Raw genomic sequence first — 19,839 nt, 5'->3', positions numbered from 1 at the left:
CAAAGATATATATATATTATATCGATTATAAATGGTGCTATAAACACGATATAAATATAATATATATATAAATATAATATATATATAAATATAATATATATATAAATATATATTATATATATTTTTATAAAATACTTGTATAAATTTAATATATTTTTTTATATATTATATAAGAAAAATTATAAAGCATTTGAAAAAGACAGATTGCTTGTTTATCGACAAAGATATATATACATATATATATTATATTGATTATAGATGGTGCTATAAACACGATATAAATATATATTATATATATTTTTATAAAATAGTTTCATAAATTTAATATATTTTTTTATATATTATATTAAAAAATTATAAAACATTTGAAAAAGACAGATTGCTTGTTTATCGACAAATATATGTATATATATATATATATATATATATATTATATTAATTATAGATGGTACTATAAACACGATATAAATATAATATATATATAAATAATATATATATATATATATATATATTATATTAATTATAGATGGTACTATAAACACGATATAAATATAATATATATATAAATAATATATATATATATATATATATATATATATTATATTAATTATAGATGGTACTATAAACACGATATAAATATAATATATATATAAATAATATATATATATATATATATATATTATATTAATTATAGATGGTACTATAAACACGATATAAATATAATATATATATAAATAATATATATATATATATATATATATTATATTAATTATAGATGGTACTATAAACACGATATAAATATAATATATATATAAATAATATATATATATATAAATATATACAGTGTGTCCCCTGATAGGTGAAACGACTCTTATAAAAGGTAAAATTTTTTCGATATTAATTGTCATCTTTTGGGGTTTAGCCCTGTTTGATTAACGACTAATTTTGAACATATTATCAATTATTAAAAAACAAGTTAGCCTTGACAGTGAAAGAAAAACTCTTTTTGTGGCAGGTAAAGTACCTTTTCTGTTTACAGTACGTGAAAGTGTTACTAAGAAGTTTTGTTCAGAATGAAAAACTATGGGCATATGCAAATTTTCGGATTGATCGGCCTACTTTGAAAAAATCCATATCAAACAATTTTATTTCTAACAAAGACTGCCATGGAAAAACAAAATTGCTTTCCTGTCACTGTTAATCTCTCAAACTGTAATTTAGTAAACTTAAAGTGTTTTTTAAACAGAATGTTAACATTACAGGAAAAAGTTTACGTGATTCAGTGTTATGGAACCGGGAAAAAACCGATTATTGCTTTATTTTGTGAAAAATTTTCAAATACTGCAATTAAAAGAAGTACTTGTTGGCGTTTAATCAAAAGATTTCTTACAGCAGGAAGTATTCACTCTAAGAAAAAAGAATTATGATGAAACTGATTAACTATGATCAACTGTTTTCCTTTGTGGGCGAACACACACTTAATTTCTTGTGAACATTTTCAGAACGATTTGTTTATTTCTCCCTAATAATCTGAATCTCAAAACAAAAAGTGTAATAAAGTACTATTGACGAAAATAATAAACAATAGGTTTTATCAAAGTAGGCTGATGAAAATTTGCATATGGCCATAACTTTTCATTCTGAATAAAATTTCTTAGTAACATTTTACCATACTGTAAACAGAAAAGGTACTTTACCTGACACACAAGAAGTTTTAGCGTCAGTATCAACACTCACTTGTTTTTTAAAATTTGAAAATATGTTCAAAATTAGTCTTTAATCAAGCAGGCCTGAACCCTAAAAGATGACAGTTAATATCGAAAAAAATTTACATTTTATAAGAGTCGTTTCACCTATCCGGGGACACACTGTATATATATAAATATATATTATATATACTTTTATAAAATATTTGTATAAATTTAATATATTTTTTTATATATTATATAAGAAAAATTATAAAGCATTTGAAAAAGACAGATTGCTTGTTTATCGACAAAGATATATATACATATATATATTATATTGATTATAGATGGTGCTATAAACACGATATAAATATATATTATATATATTTTTATAAAATAGTTTCATAAATTTAATATATTTTTTTATGTATTATATTAAAAAATTATAAAACATTTGAAAAAGACAGATTGCTTGTTTATCGACAAATATATATATATATATACAGGGTGTCTCAGCGAGACCGGTCATTAGACGTTTCTGGGGTTCTGGCCAAACAAAAAATTTGAGAATGCAGACTTAAGTATTATCAATTACGTTCTCTTCATCTAAAATATTTTCAGATTTCTAGCACTTCCGGTTATACCGGAAGTCGCCACCTACATTATTTTTTTAAAAGGAACACCCTGTATATTTTTACATATTTGGATTTGTCTGTTTTGAAGGTTTATAAATAACTTTACTTTTTGCAATTTGAACCAGCAATTCTCGAGTTATTCGAATTTTTCTAGAAAAATTTGCTCCAGCGGACATTTGTTCAAAAAATCATAGAACACCCAATTTTTGAAATATCAATTTAGGATTCAGAACATGCTTAAACAACATGATGGAGTATGTTTTGGTGCCGAGAACGGCTGTCTAGATCGTTTGGTCACTTTACTACGATACGTTAACTTTTCGAAATTTGGAACCACCATAACTTAATTTTTTTAAATGGCACCCCCCATATTTTATTACTTAGTCGTCTGCGGCGTTTCATTTTACATCTTTTATATTTCATATGTCCTATGCCTAACATTAATAGTTTGAGAAATAATTAGGGTTTTTTGAAAAATGCTCACATATCATATGGATATTAACCTAGTGTGCCATGGAAAACAAATGTTTAATGACTTATTGATAAACGTCAAAGTCTAATTTAGGTTGTTTGATGCTTGTGAGTCTAAAACCAGTCTGAATTCTCAAATTTTTATTTTCGCCAGAACCCCAGAAACGTCTAATGACCGGTCTCGCTGAGACATCCTGTATATATATATATATTATATTGATTATAGATGGTACTATAAACACGATATAAATATAATATATATATAAATATATATTATATATATTTTTATAAAATATTTGTATAAATTTAATATATTTTTTTATATATTATATAAGAAAAATTATAAAGCATTTAAAAAAGACAGATTGCTTGTTTATCGACAAAGATATATATATATATATATTATATTGATTATAGATGGTGCTATAAACAAGATATAAATATATATATAACTTCATTATAATATAATATTATATATTATATAACTTTATTAATATTAAATAAGTATTTAAAAACTGGGCTATTACATTTACATTCCAGAATATGCAGTATTCGTAATAGAAGGCAAAAAAAAAGGTCGACACAGATAAGTTTAGTATTCGTTCAATGCCACAGAACCATTAATGCCAAGTTTGCATACTAATTGTTCGATAAATAATTATCGACATCCGAAAAGAATTGTTACAAAAAAAATTATAATTTAATTACAAGTTGAATAAAGAATCTTGGATAACTTTGATATTATTGATTTAACTCTAACCAGAGAATTATGTATATTAGTGCGAGTGATGTATATTAAATAGATTTTTATGATGAAACCGTGTAAACAAAAAAACCTAAGATAAAAATAACTTATATATTCCAGATTATTCCAGGTAGCGATTATTTGTTTATTAATATAACCGCAACCTATCTATCGGTACCAAGAGAATTTCTTCGTTTTTATGTAAAAATCAAGGACGGATCGAAGGTGAAAAGAAAGTAATTTAATAAACGTTATTAAGACGTATAACATATACTCAAAAGTTTTTTTGTAGATTTTTTTTATAAAATTATTCATGCTTACACTTATTTCTTGTCACATCAATAAACTTTAATGTTATTTAGATGTAAAGTGATTGATTATAGTTACGAACATATTATATAGAGGCCGAGGCAGTAGAGTGTATTTCAAAATAAAATGATATTAAAATTGTTCTTTGAAGCCAGTTATGTTTGAGCCAGCTCTTAGCCAGCTGATGCAGTTGAAGGAGAGGCCCAAATTCTTGAAAAATAGACAGTAAATCTTATTTCTAGTGTTAACTAAATATTTTTTAAAAATTTTTTCGGAAGATTAGGCGAAATTGAAACTGTTTTTTACAGACGAATCTGTTATTTATTTGCCAGAGCAACAAGTACTTGAAAAATAGAAAATAAAGTTTATTTCTTAATACCAACATGTTATTTGGAAATTAAGGCAGCTTTGTTGCCGACGTAATAGAGTAAACTTGAGGGTAAAAATAAATTAGAACGCTCTTTATAGACGATCGACATGAAAACAAAACAAACAGAAAAGCTCATTTTTTAATAGCAATATACCCTTTTCATTGAATACAACTTTATTTATATCAGGTTTGTCTTTATCAACCTCATTGTAACAATCCCAATACGATATATAAAATCTCTTGTTGCAGTTTAGTCTAGTTTCGTTCTCTTCGCTTGTAATTCATTATCACATTCATTACTAACAGAACTGTTGCTGTTATCACTTTCGATTATTAATTAAAGTATCCTCTTTTCAATACAACAAGCCGTTCTGAAAAATCGCTTTTAGTTTTTGAGAAATAAATTTTTGGAATAATCGACAATTTTTTCGAATTTTGCAATTTTCGCCGATTAAATTTTAAAAATTCGTATAAAACCTATTTCTTGGAATATAAGTATGAAAATTTCCCAAAGTGCTAATAAAAGTGTCCTCTTTCCAATGAACCAACCCGTTTTGAAAAATAACTTTTAGTTTTTGAGAAAAGAATATTTGAAGTTTTGAAAAAATTTTCGATGTTGCAATTTTCATCCATAATTTTCAAAATTCGCTATAAAATTAATTTCTCGAAGGATCCTTTTGGAGATATCACCAATTATTAATTAAAGTATCCTCTTTTTAATGCAAAAAGCCGTTTTGAAAAATCAATTTTAGTTCTTGAGAAATAAATTTTTGAAATAATCGATAAATTTTTCGAATTTTGCAATTTTCGCCGATTAAGTTTTAAAAATTCCTATAAAATCCATTTCTTGGAATATGAGTATGAAAATTTCCCAAAGTGTTAATAAAAGTGTCCTATTTTCAATGAACCAACCCGTTTTGAAAAATAACTTTTAGTTTTTGAGAAAACAATATTTGAAGTTTTGATAAAATTTTCGATGTTGCAATTTTCATCGATAATTTTCAAAATTTGCTATAAAATTAATTTCTTGAAGGATCCTTTTGGAAATATCACCAATTATTAATTAAAGTATCCTCTTTTTAATGCAAAAAGCCGTTTTGAAAAATAAGTTTTAGTTCTTGAGAAATAAATTTTTGAAATAATCGACAATTTTTTCCAATTTTGGCCGATTAAGTTTTAAAAATTCGTATAAAATCCATTTCTTGGAATATGAGTATGAAAATTTCTCAAAGTGTTAATAAAAGTGTCCTCTTTCCAATGAACCAACCCGTTTTGAAAAATAACTTTTAGTTTTTGAGAAAACAATATTTGAAGTTTTGATAAAATTTTCGATGTTACAATTTTCATCGATAATTTTCAAAATTCGCTATAAAATTAATTTCTTGAAGGATCCTTGAGGAAATATCACCAATTATTAATTAAAGTATCCTCTTTTTAATGCAAAAAGCCGTTTTAAAAAATCAGTTTTAGTTCTTGAGAAATAAATTTTTGAAATAATCAACAATTTTTTCCAATTTTTGCCGATTAAGTTTAAAAAATTCCTATAAAATCCATTTCTTGAAATATGAGTATGAAAATTTCCCAAAGTATTAATAAGAGTGTCCTCTTTCCAATGAACCAACCCGTTTTGAAAAATAACTTTTAGTTTTTGAGAAAACAATATTTGAAGTTTTGATAAAATTTTCGATGTTGCAATTTTCATCGATAATTTTCAAAATTCGCTATAAAATTAATTTTTTGAAGGATCCTTGTGGAAATATCACCAATTATTAATTAAAGTATCCTCTTTTTAACGCAATAAGCCGTTTTGAAAAATCACTTTTAGTTCTTGAGAAATAAATTTTTGAAATAATCGACAAATTTTTCGAATTTTGCAATTTTCGCCGATTAAGTTTTAAAAATTCGTATAAAATCTATTTCTTGGAATATAAGTATGAAAATTTCCCAAAGTGCTAATAAAAGTGTCCTCTTTCCAATGAACCAACCCGTTTTGAAAAATAACTTTTAGTTTTTGAGAAAACAATATTTGAAGTTTTGATAAAATTTTCGATGTTACAATTTTCATCGATAATTTTCAAAATTCGCTATAAAATTAATTTCTTGAAGGATCCTTGTGGAAATATCACCAATTATTAATTAAAGTATCCTCTTTTTAATGCAACAAGCCGTTTTGAAAAATCAGTTTTAGTTCTTGAGAAATAAATTTTTGAAATAATCGACAATTTTTTCCAATTTTGACCGATTAAGTTTTAAAAATTCGTATAAAATCCATTTCTTGGAATATGAGTATGAAAATTTCCCAAAGTGCTAATAAACGTGTTCTCTTTCCAATGAACAAACCCGTTTTGAAAAATAACTTTTAGTTTTTGAGAAAACAATATTTGAAGTTTTGATAAAATTTTCGATGTTGCAATTTTCATCGATAACTTTCAAAATTCGCTATAAAATTAATTTTTTGAAGGATCCTTTTGGAGATATCACTAATTATTAATTAAGGTATCCTCTTTTTAATGCAACAAGCCGTTTTGAAAAACCAATTTTAGTTCTTGAGAAAAAATTTTTTGAAATAATCGACAAATTTTTCGATTTTTGCTGATTAAGTTTTAAAAATTCATATAAAATCCATTTCTTGGAATATGAGTATGAAAATTTCCCAAAGTGTTAATAAGAGTGTCGTCTTTCCAATGAACAAACCCGTTTTGAAAAATAACTTTTAGTTTTTGAGAAAACAATATTTGAAATTTTGATAAAATTTTCGATGTTGCAATTTTCATCGATAATTTTCAAAATTCGCTATAAAATTAATTTCTTGAAGGATCCTTGTGGAAATATCACCAATTATTAATTAAAGTATCCTCTTTTTAATGCAACAAGCCGTTTTGAAAAATCAGTTTTAGTTCTTGAGAAATAAATTTTTGAAATAATCGACAATTTTTTCCAATTTTGGCCGATTAAGTTTTAAAAATTCGTATAAAATCCATTTCTTGGAATATGAGTATGAAAATTTCCCAAAGTGTTAATAAGAGTGTCCTCTTTCCAATGAACCAACCCGTTTTGAAAAATAACTTTTAGTTTTTGAGAAAACGATATTTAAAGTTTTGATAAAATTTTCGATGTTGCAATTTTCATCAAAACATCAAAAAAGTTCATTTTGTATCTTTGATCCAAATAATTTGACATATCTAATAATAATAAGCTGTCTTATTAATTTCATTTTTATTCAAATATCGCAATACTGTGGCAATGTAGGGTATAACTTGGCTTTTCGCAAAATCACTTTTCGTTGAGGCAGTTGTGTAAATAGTCGAAAACAACCTCATCATAAAAGATATGAAAATCTATTAACTACTAATTTATAAGTAGTTATTCTAATAATAATTCAAACGCAACAATTTTTCTATGAAACAAAGATTTCACAAGAAAATTACTTAACAAGGAATAAAATTAGGAATAAAAACGCCCAGTATAATTTATAATAATAAATTTGCAGTGTAAAAGCATTTAGTAATCGAAAAATAAACTTATGCAACATAAATAATCGGTAAGCTGTACTATTTTAAAATGCGTATCGGCTTTTTTCTTCGTCAACGAAAAAAAAGTCAAATATTTCACCACGTTGATGTCTAAGAATGTTATATTAACTGGAATTGTTTGATACAAAAGCAAGGTCGAATTAATTGACTCCAAAGAAACTCGAAATAATCTGGTCGATGAACGAATAAAATGCATTGGAAAAAAAATGAAAAATTTAAAGAGAATTAATTTAAAATGAAATAATGCAAAAATAAAGACAAAAACAACTTCCTTTGCATATCGAGTATTTAAATAGTGTTACAACAAAATTCAACGTAAATAAACGTTTTTTTTTTGGGCACTTTATTTCCACTTTCCTCGTTATCACCTAGACACATTAAGAGCCCGTTTTTCCTCCCCGCGAATTCAAGGTTGGTTATTTACCCGCGGTCCTATACCTGGCCAAGATCGACGTAAAATCGCAAAATAGAAAACCAGTTCATCAATAACAAAAACAAATCAACCTTTAATCGGAATTCGGGGGATTTGTTTTTCCAAACTAAACTATTACGCAAAGAATAACAAAACAAAATTATCAAGATATATCATATTAATATGTTAAAATTAAAACTAATTTATTCAAGGATTTTTAACCGATTTTTAAAAACAATTTTTTTTAATCAACATAAATGATATATTAATTTAAAAACCCAATTACGTAATGTAATAGTTTCAATAAAGTCAATGTCGATTAGTTTTTACTCACCTAGCACTTTCAAATGTTGCCGATGTTGAACTTCCAACAGCTCCAAAACCAACTCCGACAGCTAAACCTTCCGGAATATTATGAACGGTTATTGCAACGACGAGTAACATGATCCTTTTCCATTGTCCATGTTGAATTTCCTCAATGTTCTCCTCATAAGTCTGAGAATCAACTATTGTATCATCTTCGTTAGTATGCTTAATTCTTCCTACATAGCGGACGCGGGGGTTAATATAGCCAGTAAGTAGTATTAGAATAATTAATCAATAAAAGAATTAAAAAAAAAACTATTCACTCTTGAATTTAGTGCGAAGCTTGGTATAATTCAAGAATCATCATGTCGCTTAAAAATCGACAATTTCGTTTTTAATCGACGAGAAATCACTCAAGTAAGCCGTTATAAATAAAAAAAAAAGTCGTCTTTACGAAAAATCACTTTAAAGTTTCGACGTGACGTCATCGACCATATATTTTCGCAGCACATTTGGTTAAAACGCATATTTTCGGGTGAAATACGATTACTTTTTAGATTTTCATAAATTAAAGATAACCTAATATCTATTAATCTATTCTCTTTAAACGTTACATTCCTATCCACCTAATTTACTGATTTATTTCAGAATTTTGTGTAGAAATTCCACTTTGAGTTAACATTTAAACCAGTGTGAATTTCTCAAATATTGGGTTGGGCATGGAGCAGCAGAGGGTTATAAATTCCGGGTTGAATTGAACCCTATACTTTCTAGTTCTAGGTCTTAGTTATGTCTAGTTTTACACTATCACTAGAACTATCACAAGACGTGCGGCTAAACCCGAATGTTTCTAGTTCTAGGTCTAGTGTTAGTTCTACTTTTCTTTTAATAAAAATATACCACAATCTAACGTTAAACAACAAAACGTCAACTTTAATTTTATTATTATATTCATAATCTTTATAAAATAACTTTTAAAATGAGTCCAAACATGACGCATTTATCTTAAAAAACAAAAAAGTTAGAATAAAAAACATTAAACCCGAAGTTAGCAACAATGAAGATAGCAATTTAATTTTTACCAACCAATTTAATACCAACCTTAATTTTTGATTTCTTTTATTATATTTTAAACCTGAAGTTAGTTGTCATATAATTGACAAATGGACTTCATTAAAGAACCTTTAAAATGAGTCCAAACATGATACATATCTCTCAAAAAACAAAAAAGAGAATAAAAAACATTAACCTTGAATATTTTTAGTTCTAGTTTCACACTAACATTATCACTAGAACTGATCACTAGATTACTGTAGGAATATTGACATCTTTAATGTTTCTTTGACTGTTTTCAGACGTTTCTTGTGGGGTGTGGGTGTGGAGAGATCGTTACTACTTCGTTAATGATTATATTTTTATTTATATAAGCAACGATAATTTTTTATGTTTTTTGATTTGTTTATTATTGTTACACACAACCTAACGTTAAACAACAAAATGACAACTGTAATTTTATTATTATATTCGTAATCTTTATAAAATTGCCTTTAAAATGAGTCCAAACATGACGCACTTATCTCAAAAAACAAAAAAGTTAGAATAAAAAACATTAAACCCGAAGTTAGCAACAATGAAGATAGCAATTTAATTTTTAAATATTAATACCAACCTTAATTTTTAATTTTTTTAATTATATTTTCGTTTTTGTGAGAAATTTTAAGACATTTTATAAAAATTAAGAATATATGAAAATGACGTTGACATTTCAAACCAGAAATTGCTTATAACTCGAATAATATTGGAATTAAACGTAACACGTTTGGGCTCACTTTAAAGGATTTTTTCACGACGATTACAAATATGTCAAAATTGACGTTGACATTTCTAACCGGATGTTGATCATAACTTCATTAATATTGAAGATAAATATGTCGTGTTTGTATTCATTTTAAAGGTTTTTTAATGAAGATTACGAATATGTCAAAATTGAGGTTGACATTTTATACCTGAAGTTAGTTGTCATATAATAGACAAATGGACAATTTCATGGTGTTATTTCAGGATGTATTCTTTATTAAAAAAACCTTTAAAATGAGTCCAAACATATCTCTCAAAAAGCAAAAAAGAGAATAAAAAACATTAACCTTGAATGTTTTTAGTTCTAGTTTTACACTAACATTATCACTAGAACTAACACAAGACCAAGAACTAGAATCATTAGGGTTTAGCCGTCTTGAGAGACATGCGGCTAAACCCGAATGTTTCTAGTTCTAGGTCTAGTGTTAGTTCTACTTTTCTTTTAATAAAAATATATCACAATCTAACGTTAAACAACAAAACGTCAACTTTAATTTTCTTATTATATTCGTAATCTTTATAAAATAACCTTTAAAATGAGTCCAAACATGACGCATTTATCTTAAAAAACAAAAAAGTTAGAATACAAAACATTAAACCCGAAGTTAGCAACAATGAAGATAGCAATTTAATTTTTAAATATTAACACCAACCTTAATTTTTGATTTTTTTAATTATATTTTCGTTTTTGTGACAAATTTTAAGACATTTTATAAAAATTAAGAATATATGAAAATGACGTTGACATTTCAAACCGGAAGTTGCTTATATCTCTAATAATATTGGAATTAAACGTATCATGTTGGGCTGATTTCAAAAAATTTTTTCACGACGATTACAAATATGTCAAAATTGACGTTGACATTTCTAACCGGATGTTGATCATAACTTCATTAATATTGAAGATAAATATGTCGTGTTTGTATTCATTTTAAAGGTTTTTTAATGAAGATTACAAACATGTCAAAATTGAGGTTGACATTTTAAACCTGAAGTTAGTTGTCATATAATAGACAAATGGACAACTTCATGGTGTTATTTCAGGATGTATTCTTTATTAAATAAACCTTTAAAATAAGTCCAAACATATCTCTCAAAAAACAAAAAAGAGAATAAAAAACATTAACCTTGAATGTTTTTAGTTCTAGTTTTACACTAACATTATCACTAGAACTAACACAAGACCAAGAACTAGAACCATTCGGGTTTAGCCGTCTTGAGAGACGTGCGGCTAAACCCGAATGTTTCTAGTTCTAGGTCTAGTGTTAGTTCTACTTTTCTTTCAATAAAAATATACCACAATCTAACGTTAAACAACAAAATGTCAACTTTAATTTTCTTATTATATTCGTAATCTTCATAAAATAACCTTTAAAATGAGTCCAAACATCACACACTTATCTCAAAAAAACAAAAAAGTTAGAATAAAAAACATTAAATCCGAAGTTAGCAACAATGAAGATAGCAATTTAATTTTTAAATATTAATACCAACCTTAATTCTTGATTTTTTTTTATTATATTTTCGTTTTTGCGACAAATTTTAAGACATTTTATAAAAATCAAGAATATATCAAAATATCAAATATGTCAAAATTGACATTGACGTTTCTAACCGGAAGTAGACCATAACTTTTTTAATATTGAAGATAAATATGTCGTGTTTGTATTCATTTTAAAGGTTTTTTAATGAAGATTACAAACATGTCAAAATTGAGGTTGACATTTTAAACCTGAAGTTAGTTGTCATATAATAGACAAATGGACAACTTCATGGTGTTATTTCATGATGTATTCTTTATTAAAAAAAACCTTTAAAATGACTCCAGACAAGACGCAGTTATCTCAAAAAACAAAAAAGTTAGAATAAAAAACGTTAAATCCGAAGTTAGCAACAATGAAGATAGCAATTTAATTTTTAAATATTAATACCAACCTTAATGTTCGATTTTTGTTATTATATTTTCACGACGATTACAAATATGTTAAAATTGACGTTGACATTTCTAACCGGAAGTTGACCATAACTTTATTAGTATTGAAGATAAATATGTCGTGTTTGTACTTATTTTAAAGGTTATTTAATGAAGATTACAAATATGTCAAAATTGAGGTTGGCATTTTAAACATGAAGTTAATTAAATAAAGTAAAATATTTTTTCTGTTTGAATTTTTGTTAAAAATGGATTAATTGTTTTAAATTCTACCGGTTTCGGTTCATCTACAAAACCATCTTCAGGAACCTTCGAATCTCGTCGATTTATTTTCAATGTCTCTTGTGATAATTAGCGTGTTGATTTTCTAGTAAACGTTTTTATTTAAATGAATCTGCGTCGTTATTTTTAAGTGTAATGTGGTGTTATGCTTTAGGCTATCTTTTATTCAGACTGTATCGAACCAGTGACGTCAATCTGCGGGGTAATAATCGATACTACAGAGGCATAGGGAATTAGGTAACCTTATGTTCTATAAACCTTGGCGTTAGGTCTAGTTTTGCACTAGAACTAACACAAGACCTAGAACTAGAACCATTCGGGTTTAGCCGTCTTGAGAGACCTGCTGCTAAACCCCAATGTTTCTAGTTCTAGGTCTAGTGTTAGTTCTAGTTTTACACTAGCACTGTTACTATGTAGAACTAACACTATACCTAGAACTAGAATCATTTGGGTTTAGCCGCACGTCTCTAAAGACGACTAAACCCGAATGATTCTAGTTCTTGGTCTAGCGTTGCATAACAATTAAAACTAGAACTAACACAAGACCTAGAACTAGAAACATTCGGGTTTAGTCGCACGTCTCTTAAGACGGCTAAACCCGAATGATTCTAGTTCTAGATGTTGTGTTAGTTCTAATTTTACACTAACACTGTTACTAGAACTATCACTAGAACTAAAACAAGACTCAGAATTAGAATCATTCGGGTTTATCCGTCTTGAGAGACGTGCGACAAAATCCGATTGTTTCTAGTTTTCGGTCTAGTGTTAGTTCTAGGGACAGTTCTAAATAGCGCTAGTTGGCACTACTATCCGTGCAAAAAGTCAAGGCCCCTCAATTTAGAGATCGAAATGCGACAAAGTTTGTTGTAATCACTGAACATTTCTACGTAACGTATGTTAATTTGAAAATTTTCGGATCTCCGATTTTCTTTTTATCGCGAGTTAAACGAAAAAAGAACCCGATTTTTTACGGTACCGGCAACTTTGTCAATTTTGCGATTTTTTTTCTCGAAAACTATCATACTAAAAAATTTGATTTTTCAACAGGTGGTAGCCTGATGTGTTCTTAATGAGCGGCATATTTTATTTTTTCGATATTCCATACATTTTTGCGGAAGTGGCTGGGTGAATTTCCTTGCGGATTTGATCAAAATATATCAAATAATGTCGGTTGTCGGATTCCGTTAATAGTTTTTCAAAATTAGAGTTCCCTAATTTTTGAAGAGCGATTTAATGGAATTGCAAATTAAAGAGAAACAGAAATAAGCTCTGCGGGGTGCCGGGGCTTCTGTCCAATCGGAACAGATGGTGCGTCTCAGACAGGACGTCGCGCCTTATTTCTTTATGTAGGTAAGATAAAGGCGCGACGTACTGTCTGGGACATACCATCTGTTCCGATTGGACGGAACCCTCCTCTCCCCGTAGAATTTACTTTTGTTTCTCTTTAATTTATCATTCCATTAAATCGCTCTTAAAAAATTAGGAAGCCCTAATTTTGAAAAACTGATAATGGAATCCGACAACCGACATTATTTGACATATTTTGGTAAAAACCGAGTTTTAATCCGCCAGGTCGTTTTCGAAATAACCACATCCTACTAAACCACGATTTTCAGGGAAACTATATGGAATATCGAAAAAATAAAATATGCCCCACATTAAGAACACATCGGTTTACCATCAGTTCAACTTTGAAATTTTTTCATCAAATAGTTTTGGAGAAAAAAAAATCGCAAAGTAGACAAAGTTGCTGGCACTCTCAAAAATCGAGTAGTTTTTTCACTTAACCCGCGATAAAAGAAAAACCGTGGCCCCGAAAATTTTCAAATTAACATGTAATACGCAGAAATGTTCACTGATTACAATAAACCTTACCGCAATTTTTTCCCTCGAGCGGTTACGAAGATATCGATCACTAAAGTGAGGGGCCTTGACTTTTTGCACGGATAGTAGATAGCCTTAGGTTGTGTATTGTTATTGAATTAAAACTAGAACTAACACTAGACTACTAGAAACATTCAGGTTTAGCCGTGCGTCTAAAGACACATTCTAGTTCTAACGGAAAACTTTCTAGTTCTAGGTCTAGTGTTAGTTCTAGTTTTACACTAGCACTGTTACTATGTAGAACTAACACTATACCTAGAACTAGAATCATTTGGGTTTAGCCGCACGTCTCTAAAGACGACTAAACCCGAATGATTCTAGTTCTTGGTCTAGCGCTGCATAACAATTAAAACTAGAACTAACACTAGACCTAGAACTAGAAACATTCGGGTTTAGCCGCACGTCTTTCAAGACGGCTAAACCCGAATGATTCTAGTTCTAGATCTTGTGTTAGTTCTAGTTTTACACTAACACTGTTACTAGAACTAACACAAGACCTAGAACTAGAATCATTCGATTTTAGCCGTCTTCAGAGACGTGGTGCTAAAATCCAATGTTTCTAGTTCTAGATCTAGTGTTAGTTTTAGTTTTGGACTAGAACTATCACTAGAACTAAAACAAGACCCAGAACTAGAATCATGGTTCTAGTTTTCGGTCTAGTGTTAATTCTAGTATTAACACAAAGTCTATTGACACACAGTCTATCTAACGACAGGTAGTCAGTCGTTATGCATCAAAAGTCTAAGAAAAACAAGGATATTTCATCCGAAAATATGCGTTGTAATCTCACCTAGTTTAGTGAAAATAACTTTACTTTTAAGTTTATCAGATTGATTTTGTGCATGGGTATAAAATAAACAATTTGTAGGGTAGATATTGACCGATTTAATTTAAAAAAATGCATGGTTAACATTGCTTGTGAAACTTTAATGTGATTTTTTGGTATGTTCTACACTTTTTCGCGCTTTCTTTTTATTTTTGACATGTTTTTTAGGTTATTTCACATTGATTAAAAAAAAAACGTCGATTTTTAAGCCACATAACGATTCTTAAATTGTTCCCAAAGCATTTGAGGCGAAACGCACATACAAAACGACGACAACAAAGAAACTAAAGCTTTATACACTCACCTCTCCGTCGAAACGTCGTTGTTACAGTTGTTTCAGTAAAATCGACAGTTGCTGAATCTACGGTTGAGATTTTTGAGTTACGTTTCGATTCTTCTTTGCGTGTTGACGAATTATGTAGAGCTAAAAATGAAAAAATTTCGTAACCAATGTTTACACCAAATAAAATTTTATTTACCCAACATCATGTTGTGCGAATGCGATCCTAATTTAGATATTAACTTATCAGCTAAGAATACAAAAACAGCACCAAGCAAGAACCCTATCGCTACAGGAATGAAAGCGTATTCCCCATTTTCACCGTATTTCTGCGATTTCTCAGCCATTTCAATAGCCGGTGATAATAGAGACCAATACGATGCCGCTATCATCACGCCAGCTGCAAACCCCAAACTTGCATCGAGAAATTTTCTCTAAAAAAAATTAATTTAATTATTTAAATTTTAATATTATTATAAACGTCATTAAACGTCATTTATGACAATTAAAAAAAGTGAGGTTATGTTATTACTTACTCTTGTCCCTTTAATAAAAATAACTAAAGAAGCCCCGGCAGCTGTGAGACCCCACGTCATGAGTGTCCCCATGAAGGCTTGCATAACGGGTCCATATCCTTGCAACATATTCGTAACGTTATGGGGTTCTTTTAATTTTGAGGTTATCTCGACACTACATAACTATCAGTCAAAATACGCGCTTATTTTAAGGCTTGAAGTTAATAAGCGAACCGTGGATGGGGGCCCCCACCACCGTAAATCGCGGAATCCACGTCAAATTCACGTTTCAAAACCTCCTCTCCGTCCGCTCTACGTCGAAGGCTGTTTGGGTAAATTTTTTTTGTTGATTTTGTTGAATCATACACAAACCGAAATTATAAAGCATTAAGTGTTTCTATTCAATTAGAGATTTACTTTTAATTTTTTAATTACTCTTTACAAATTTAATGGTTAAAATTAAAAATTTTTTTTTTTTTACGGCAAATAAAAATAATTACAGCACCCTCTATAAAATAAAAATAGAACTAAAAATGTGATTTTAATCGAATTATTAAATTAATTATTATTTTGATTTAATATTGTTACGATATTGATTAGATTCGATAAGATTCTTGTAATCTAAATTAATTTATTATAATATTAATTCGAATTAATATTTAAAATGTAATTTCTTAAATGTCATTTTGTTTGACGTTTAAACGTCAAATTAATATAATTTAAATAATATAATTTAATAATACTATTTAATAATACTATTTAATTTAATAATATAATTTAAATTATAATTAATATAATTTAAATGTTAAAATTAAAAAAATTTTTTTTTTACGGCAAATAAAAATAATTACAGCACCCTCTATAAAATAAAAATAGAACTAAAAATGTGATTTTAATTGAATTATTAAATTAATTATTATTTTGATTTAATATTGTTACGATATTGATTAGATTCGATAAGATTCTTGTAATCTAAATTAATTTATTATAATATTAATTCAAATTAATATTTAAAATGTAATTTCTTAAATGTCATTTTTTTTAGGTTTAATGTCATTTTGTTTGACGTTTAAACGTCAAATTAATTTAAAAAAAAATTTTTTGTAATATTTTTATCAAATTTTACCTGTTAAATCATACTCATATGACGAATGAAATGGAATTTAAAAGATTAGAGTAAACAAGTTTTATTGATTACGTGTTTTTTTCTTTTCATGATAAGAGATATAGAATTTTTTTTAATCTATATCTTGAAATAGTATTTCGAACGAAATTTGGAATACAAATACAATAAAATACTTTGTTTTAAAACGAGTAAATTTAAATTTGAATAACCCACGAAACTCATCAACAATAGCGATAATATAATCATTAAATTATGTGTTTTTGTCATTTATCCCACACATTTTAACAATGGGTTAGGGTTTTAGGGTTTACGGTTGGTTTACAACATGTTAAAGAAGTGCTTTTAATAAAATACATAAAAAAATTACTGGTTTTGTTTCGTGTTTAAATGTTTTCTGAGTCTGTGTGTACAATTAGAGAGTTTTCGAGTTTATTATGGTTGTAAATTAAGTTTTAAGTCGGATTTATGTGCTTGCCGTTGCAATAGCACGTACACTATCGCTTTAAATAGAGGGCAAAACATCGAAATTTATCAGTTAGAGTGGTTACTGCGTTACTCGAAACAACAATGTTTTTGTGATAAGCTAAAATTGAGATTATATTTGAAAATCAACCATTTTTTTGTTCAATATAATCCTTTAATATCTCTGGAAATGCGGATAAAATCTTCCTGCTGTTTTCACGTCAATTATTATTTCGTCCATAATCAAGTTTCTCTGCGTGTCACTTCTTTTTCTAATTTACTCAATCAAATGCTTTCGTAAATAGTTTGCGTAGAGGGTAATCTTGTAGACGTTTGAAGTGACCAAGATATCTTTCATTTTGTAACTATCCTCTGGACTTTTAAGATAGTCAATAACGTCTGGTTTGGTTCAATAATGCACTTTATGTTTCAATGCCTGCGAATTTATTATTGTGATGATAAATTTGTAGATAAATTTACTTTTTTTATGGGCTGATACAGTTCATCTCAGTTATGGATGAAGTCTGTAGATGTGGAAGAGGAAACCAATAATACTGGTTACAAATTAATTTTAATAAAACTGAAATAATGGCTGTAGCGAGATGAGAGAGAAGACATACAGATTAATACAGACGGATTTACACTCAAGACAACAGAAAGTTTTAAATATCTAAGAACGATATTGGATAATACTGGAAATCTGGAAACAAAACATTTAAATTATTTAATATCTACGGAGACGAATCATGAATGCTTTTACAAAGGATTAAATCAAAGATTATTGTTATGGAAATGAAGATGGACTAATAAGGGACGATGAAATAAGAGCAAGACAATAATAATAACAAATAAAAGGGAATTTAGATGGTTTGGACACCTGGAAAAATGAACAAAAACAATCTGACGTTTTGAAAAAAGAGGACATGAACGGCGGTCAAAAATAAGGCGAGAGATAGAAGTAGTTGAAGTATGCAGGAAGCCCAATCTCGCATCTAATAGTATAAAGGAGAACTGAGAATAAAATTTGCTACAACTTTCATTCTAAAAGTTTAATTGTGATATGCACTGAATCCTAAGCGTTACCATTAACAGCATGCACCACGAATTATCTAATTTTCACATTTTTGCTTTTTCTCGATATTTATGCATCCAAGATCAAAAGTGAAAAAGAGCAATTTTGTTAAGAATTAAATTTGCTACAAGTTTGGTTCGAAAAGTTATTCTGCAGCATGCTCAGATTCCCCACTGCTGCCATAGTTTAAAAAAACAACGAATTAATGAAATTTTTATATTTTCGTATTTTTCTCGATATCTAAGTGTATAAGAGCAAAAGTGCAAGAGAGCAATTTTGTTAAGAATAAAATTTGCTACAAGTTTGGTTCGACAAGTTATTCTGCAGCATGCTCAGATTCCCCACTGCTGCCATAGTTTAAAAAAACAACGAATTAATGAAATTTTTATATTTTCGTATTTTTCTCGATATCTAAGTGTATAAGAGCAAAAGTGCAAGAGAGCAATTTTGTTAAGGATGAAATTTGCTACAAATTTGGTTCGAAAAGTTTTTCTGCAGCATGCTCAAATTCCCCACTGCTGCCATAGTTTCAAAAAACAACGAATTAATGAAATTTTTATATTTTCGTATTTTTCTCGATATCTATGCGTCTGAGGGCAAAAGTGCAAGAGAGCAATTTTGTTAAGAATAAAATTTGCTACATGTTTGGTTGGAAAAGTTTTTCTGCAGCATGCTCAAATTCCCCACTGCTGCTATAGTTTGAAAAAACAACGAATTAATGAAATTTTTATATTTTCCTATTTTTCTCTGTATCTATGCGTATAAGAGCAAAAGTGCAAGAGAGCAATTTTGTTAGGAATGAAATTTGCTACAAGTTTGGTTCGACAAGTTATTCTGCAGCATGCTCAGATTCCCCACTGCTGCCGTAGTGTGAAAAAACAACGAATTAATGAAATTTTTATATTTTCCTATTTTTCTCTGTATCTATGCGTATAAGAGCAAAAGTGCAAGAGAGCAATTTTGTTAAGAATGAAATTTGCTACAAGTTTGGTTTGAAAAGTTATTCTGCAGCATGCTCAGATTCCCCACCGCTGCCGTAGTGTGAAAAAACAACGAATTAATGAAATTTTTATATTTTCGTATTTTTCTCGATATCTATGCGTATAAGAGCAAAAGTGCAAGAGAGCAATTTT

The 19,839-nt window shown here is 28.2% G+C and overlaps 1 protein-coding gene across 2 annotated transcripts in view; it reads right to left on the bottom strand.

Annotated features, from left to right (window-relative positions):
• The window catches only part of LOC111415928 (Zinc/iron regulated transporter-related protein 48C), a 62,475-nt gene extending 45,952 nt beyond the window's left edge, over positions 1 to 16,523 (bottom strand). Inside the window, exons 1-4 of one of the 2 annotated variants that reach the window (XM_023047829.2) lie at positions 16,068 to 16,523; positions 15,731 to 15,965; positions 15,556 to 15,675; positions 8,498 to 8,705 (exon numbers count right to left, since the gene is read on the bottom strand). In XM_023047829.2, the coding sequence (XP_022903597.1) occupies positions 8,498 to 8,705; positions 15,556 to 15,675; positions 15,731 to 15,965; positions 16,068 to 16,175 (671 nt within the window). In that variant the 5' untranslated portion in view covers positions 16,176 to 16,523. The remainder of the gene's footprint in view (positions 1 to 8,497; positions 8,706 to 15,555; positions 15,676 to 15,730; positions 15,966 to 16,067) is intronic. The other variant, XM_023047830.2, reaches the window with a different exon arrangement.
• Between the last annotated feature and the right edge of the window lie 3,316 nt (positions 16,524 to 19,839).

This window comes from Onthophagus taurus, chromosome 1 (genome assembly GCF_036711975.1).
Source record: "Onthophagus taurus isolate NC chromosome 1, IU_Otau_3.0, whole genome shotgun sequence".
In the NCBI taxonomy this organism is placed as follows: Eukaryota; Metazoa; Arthropoda; class Insecta; order Coleoptera; family Scarabaeidae; genus Onthophagus; species Onthophagus taurus.
This window is presented reverse-complemented; position numbering and strand designations above follow the sequence as displayed.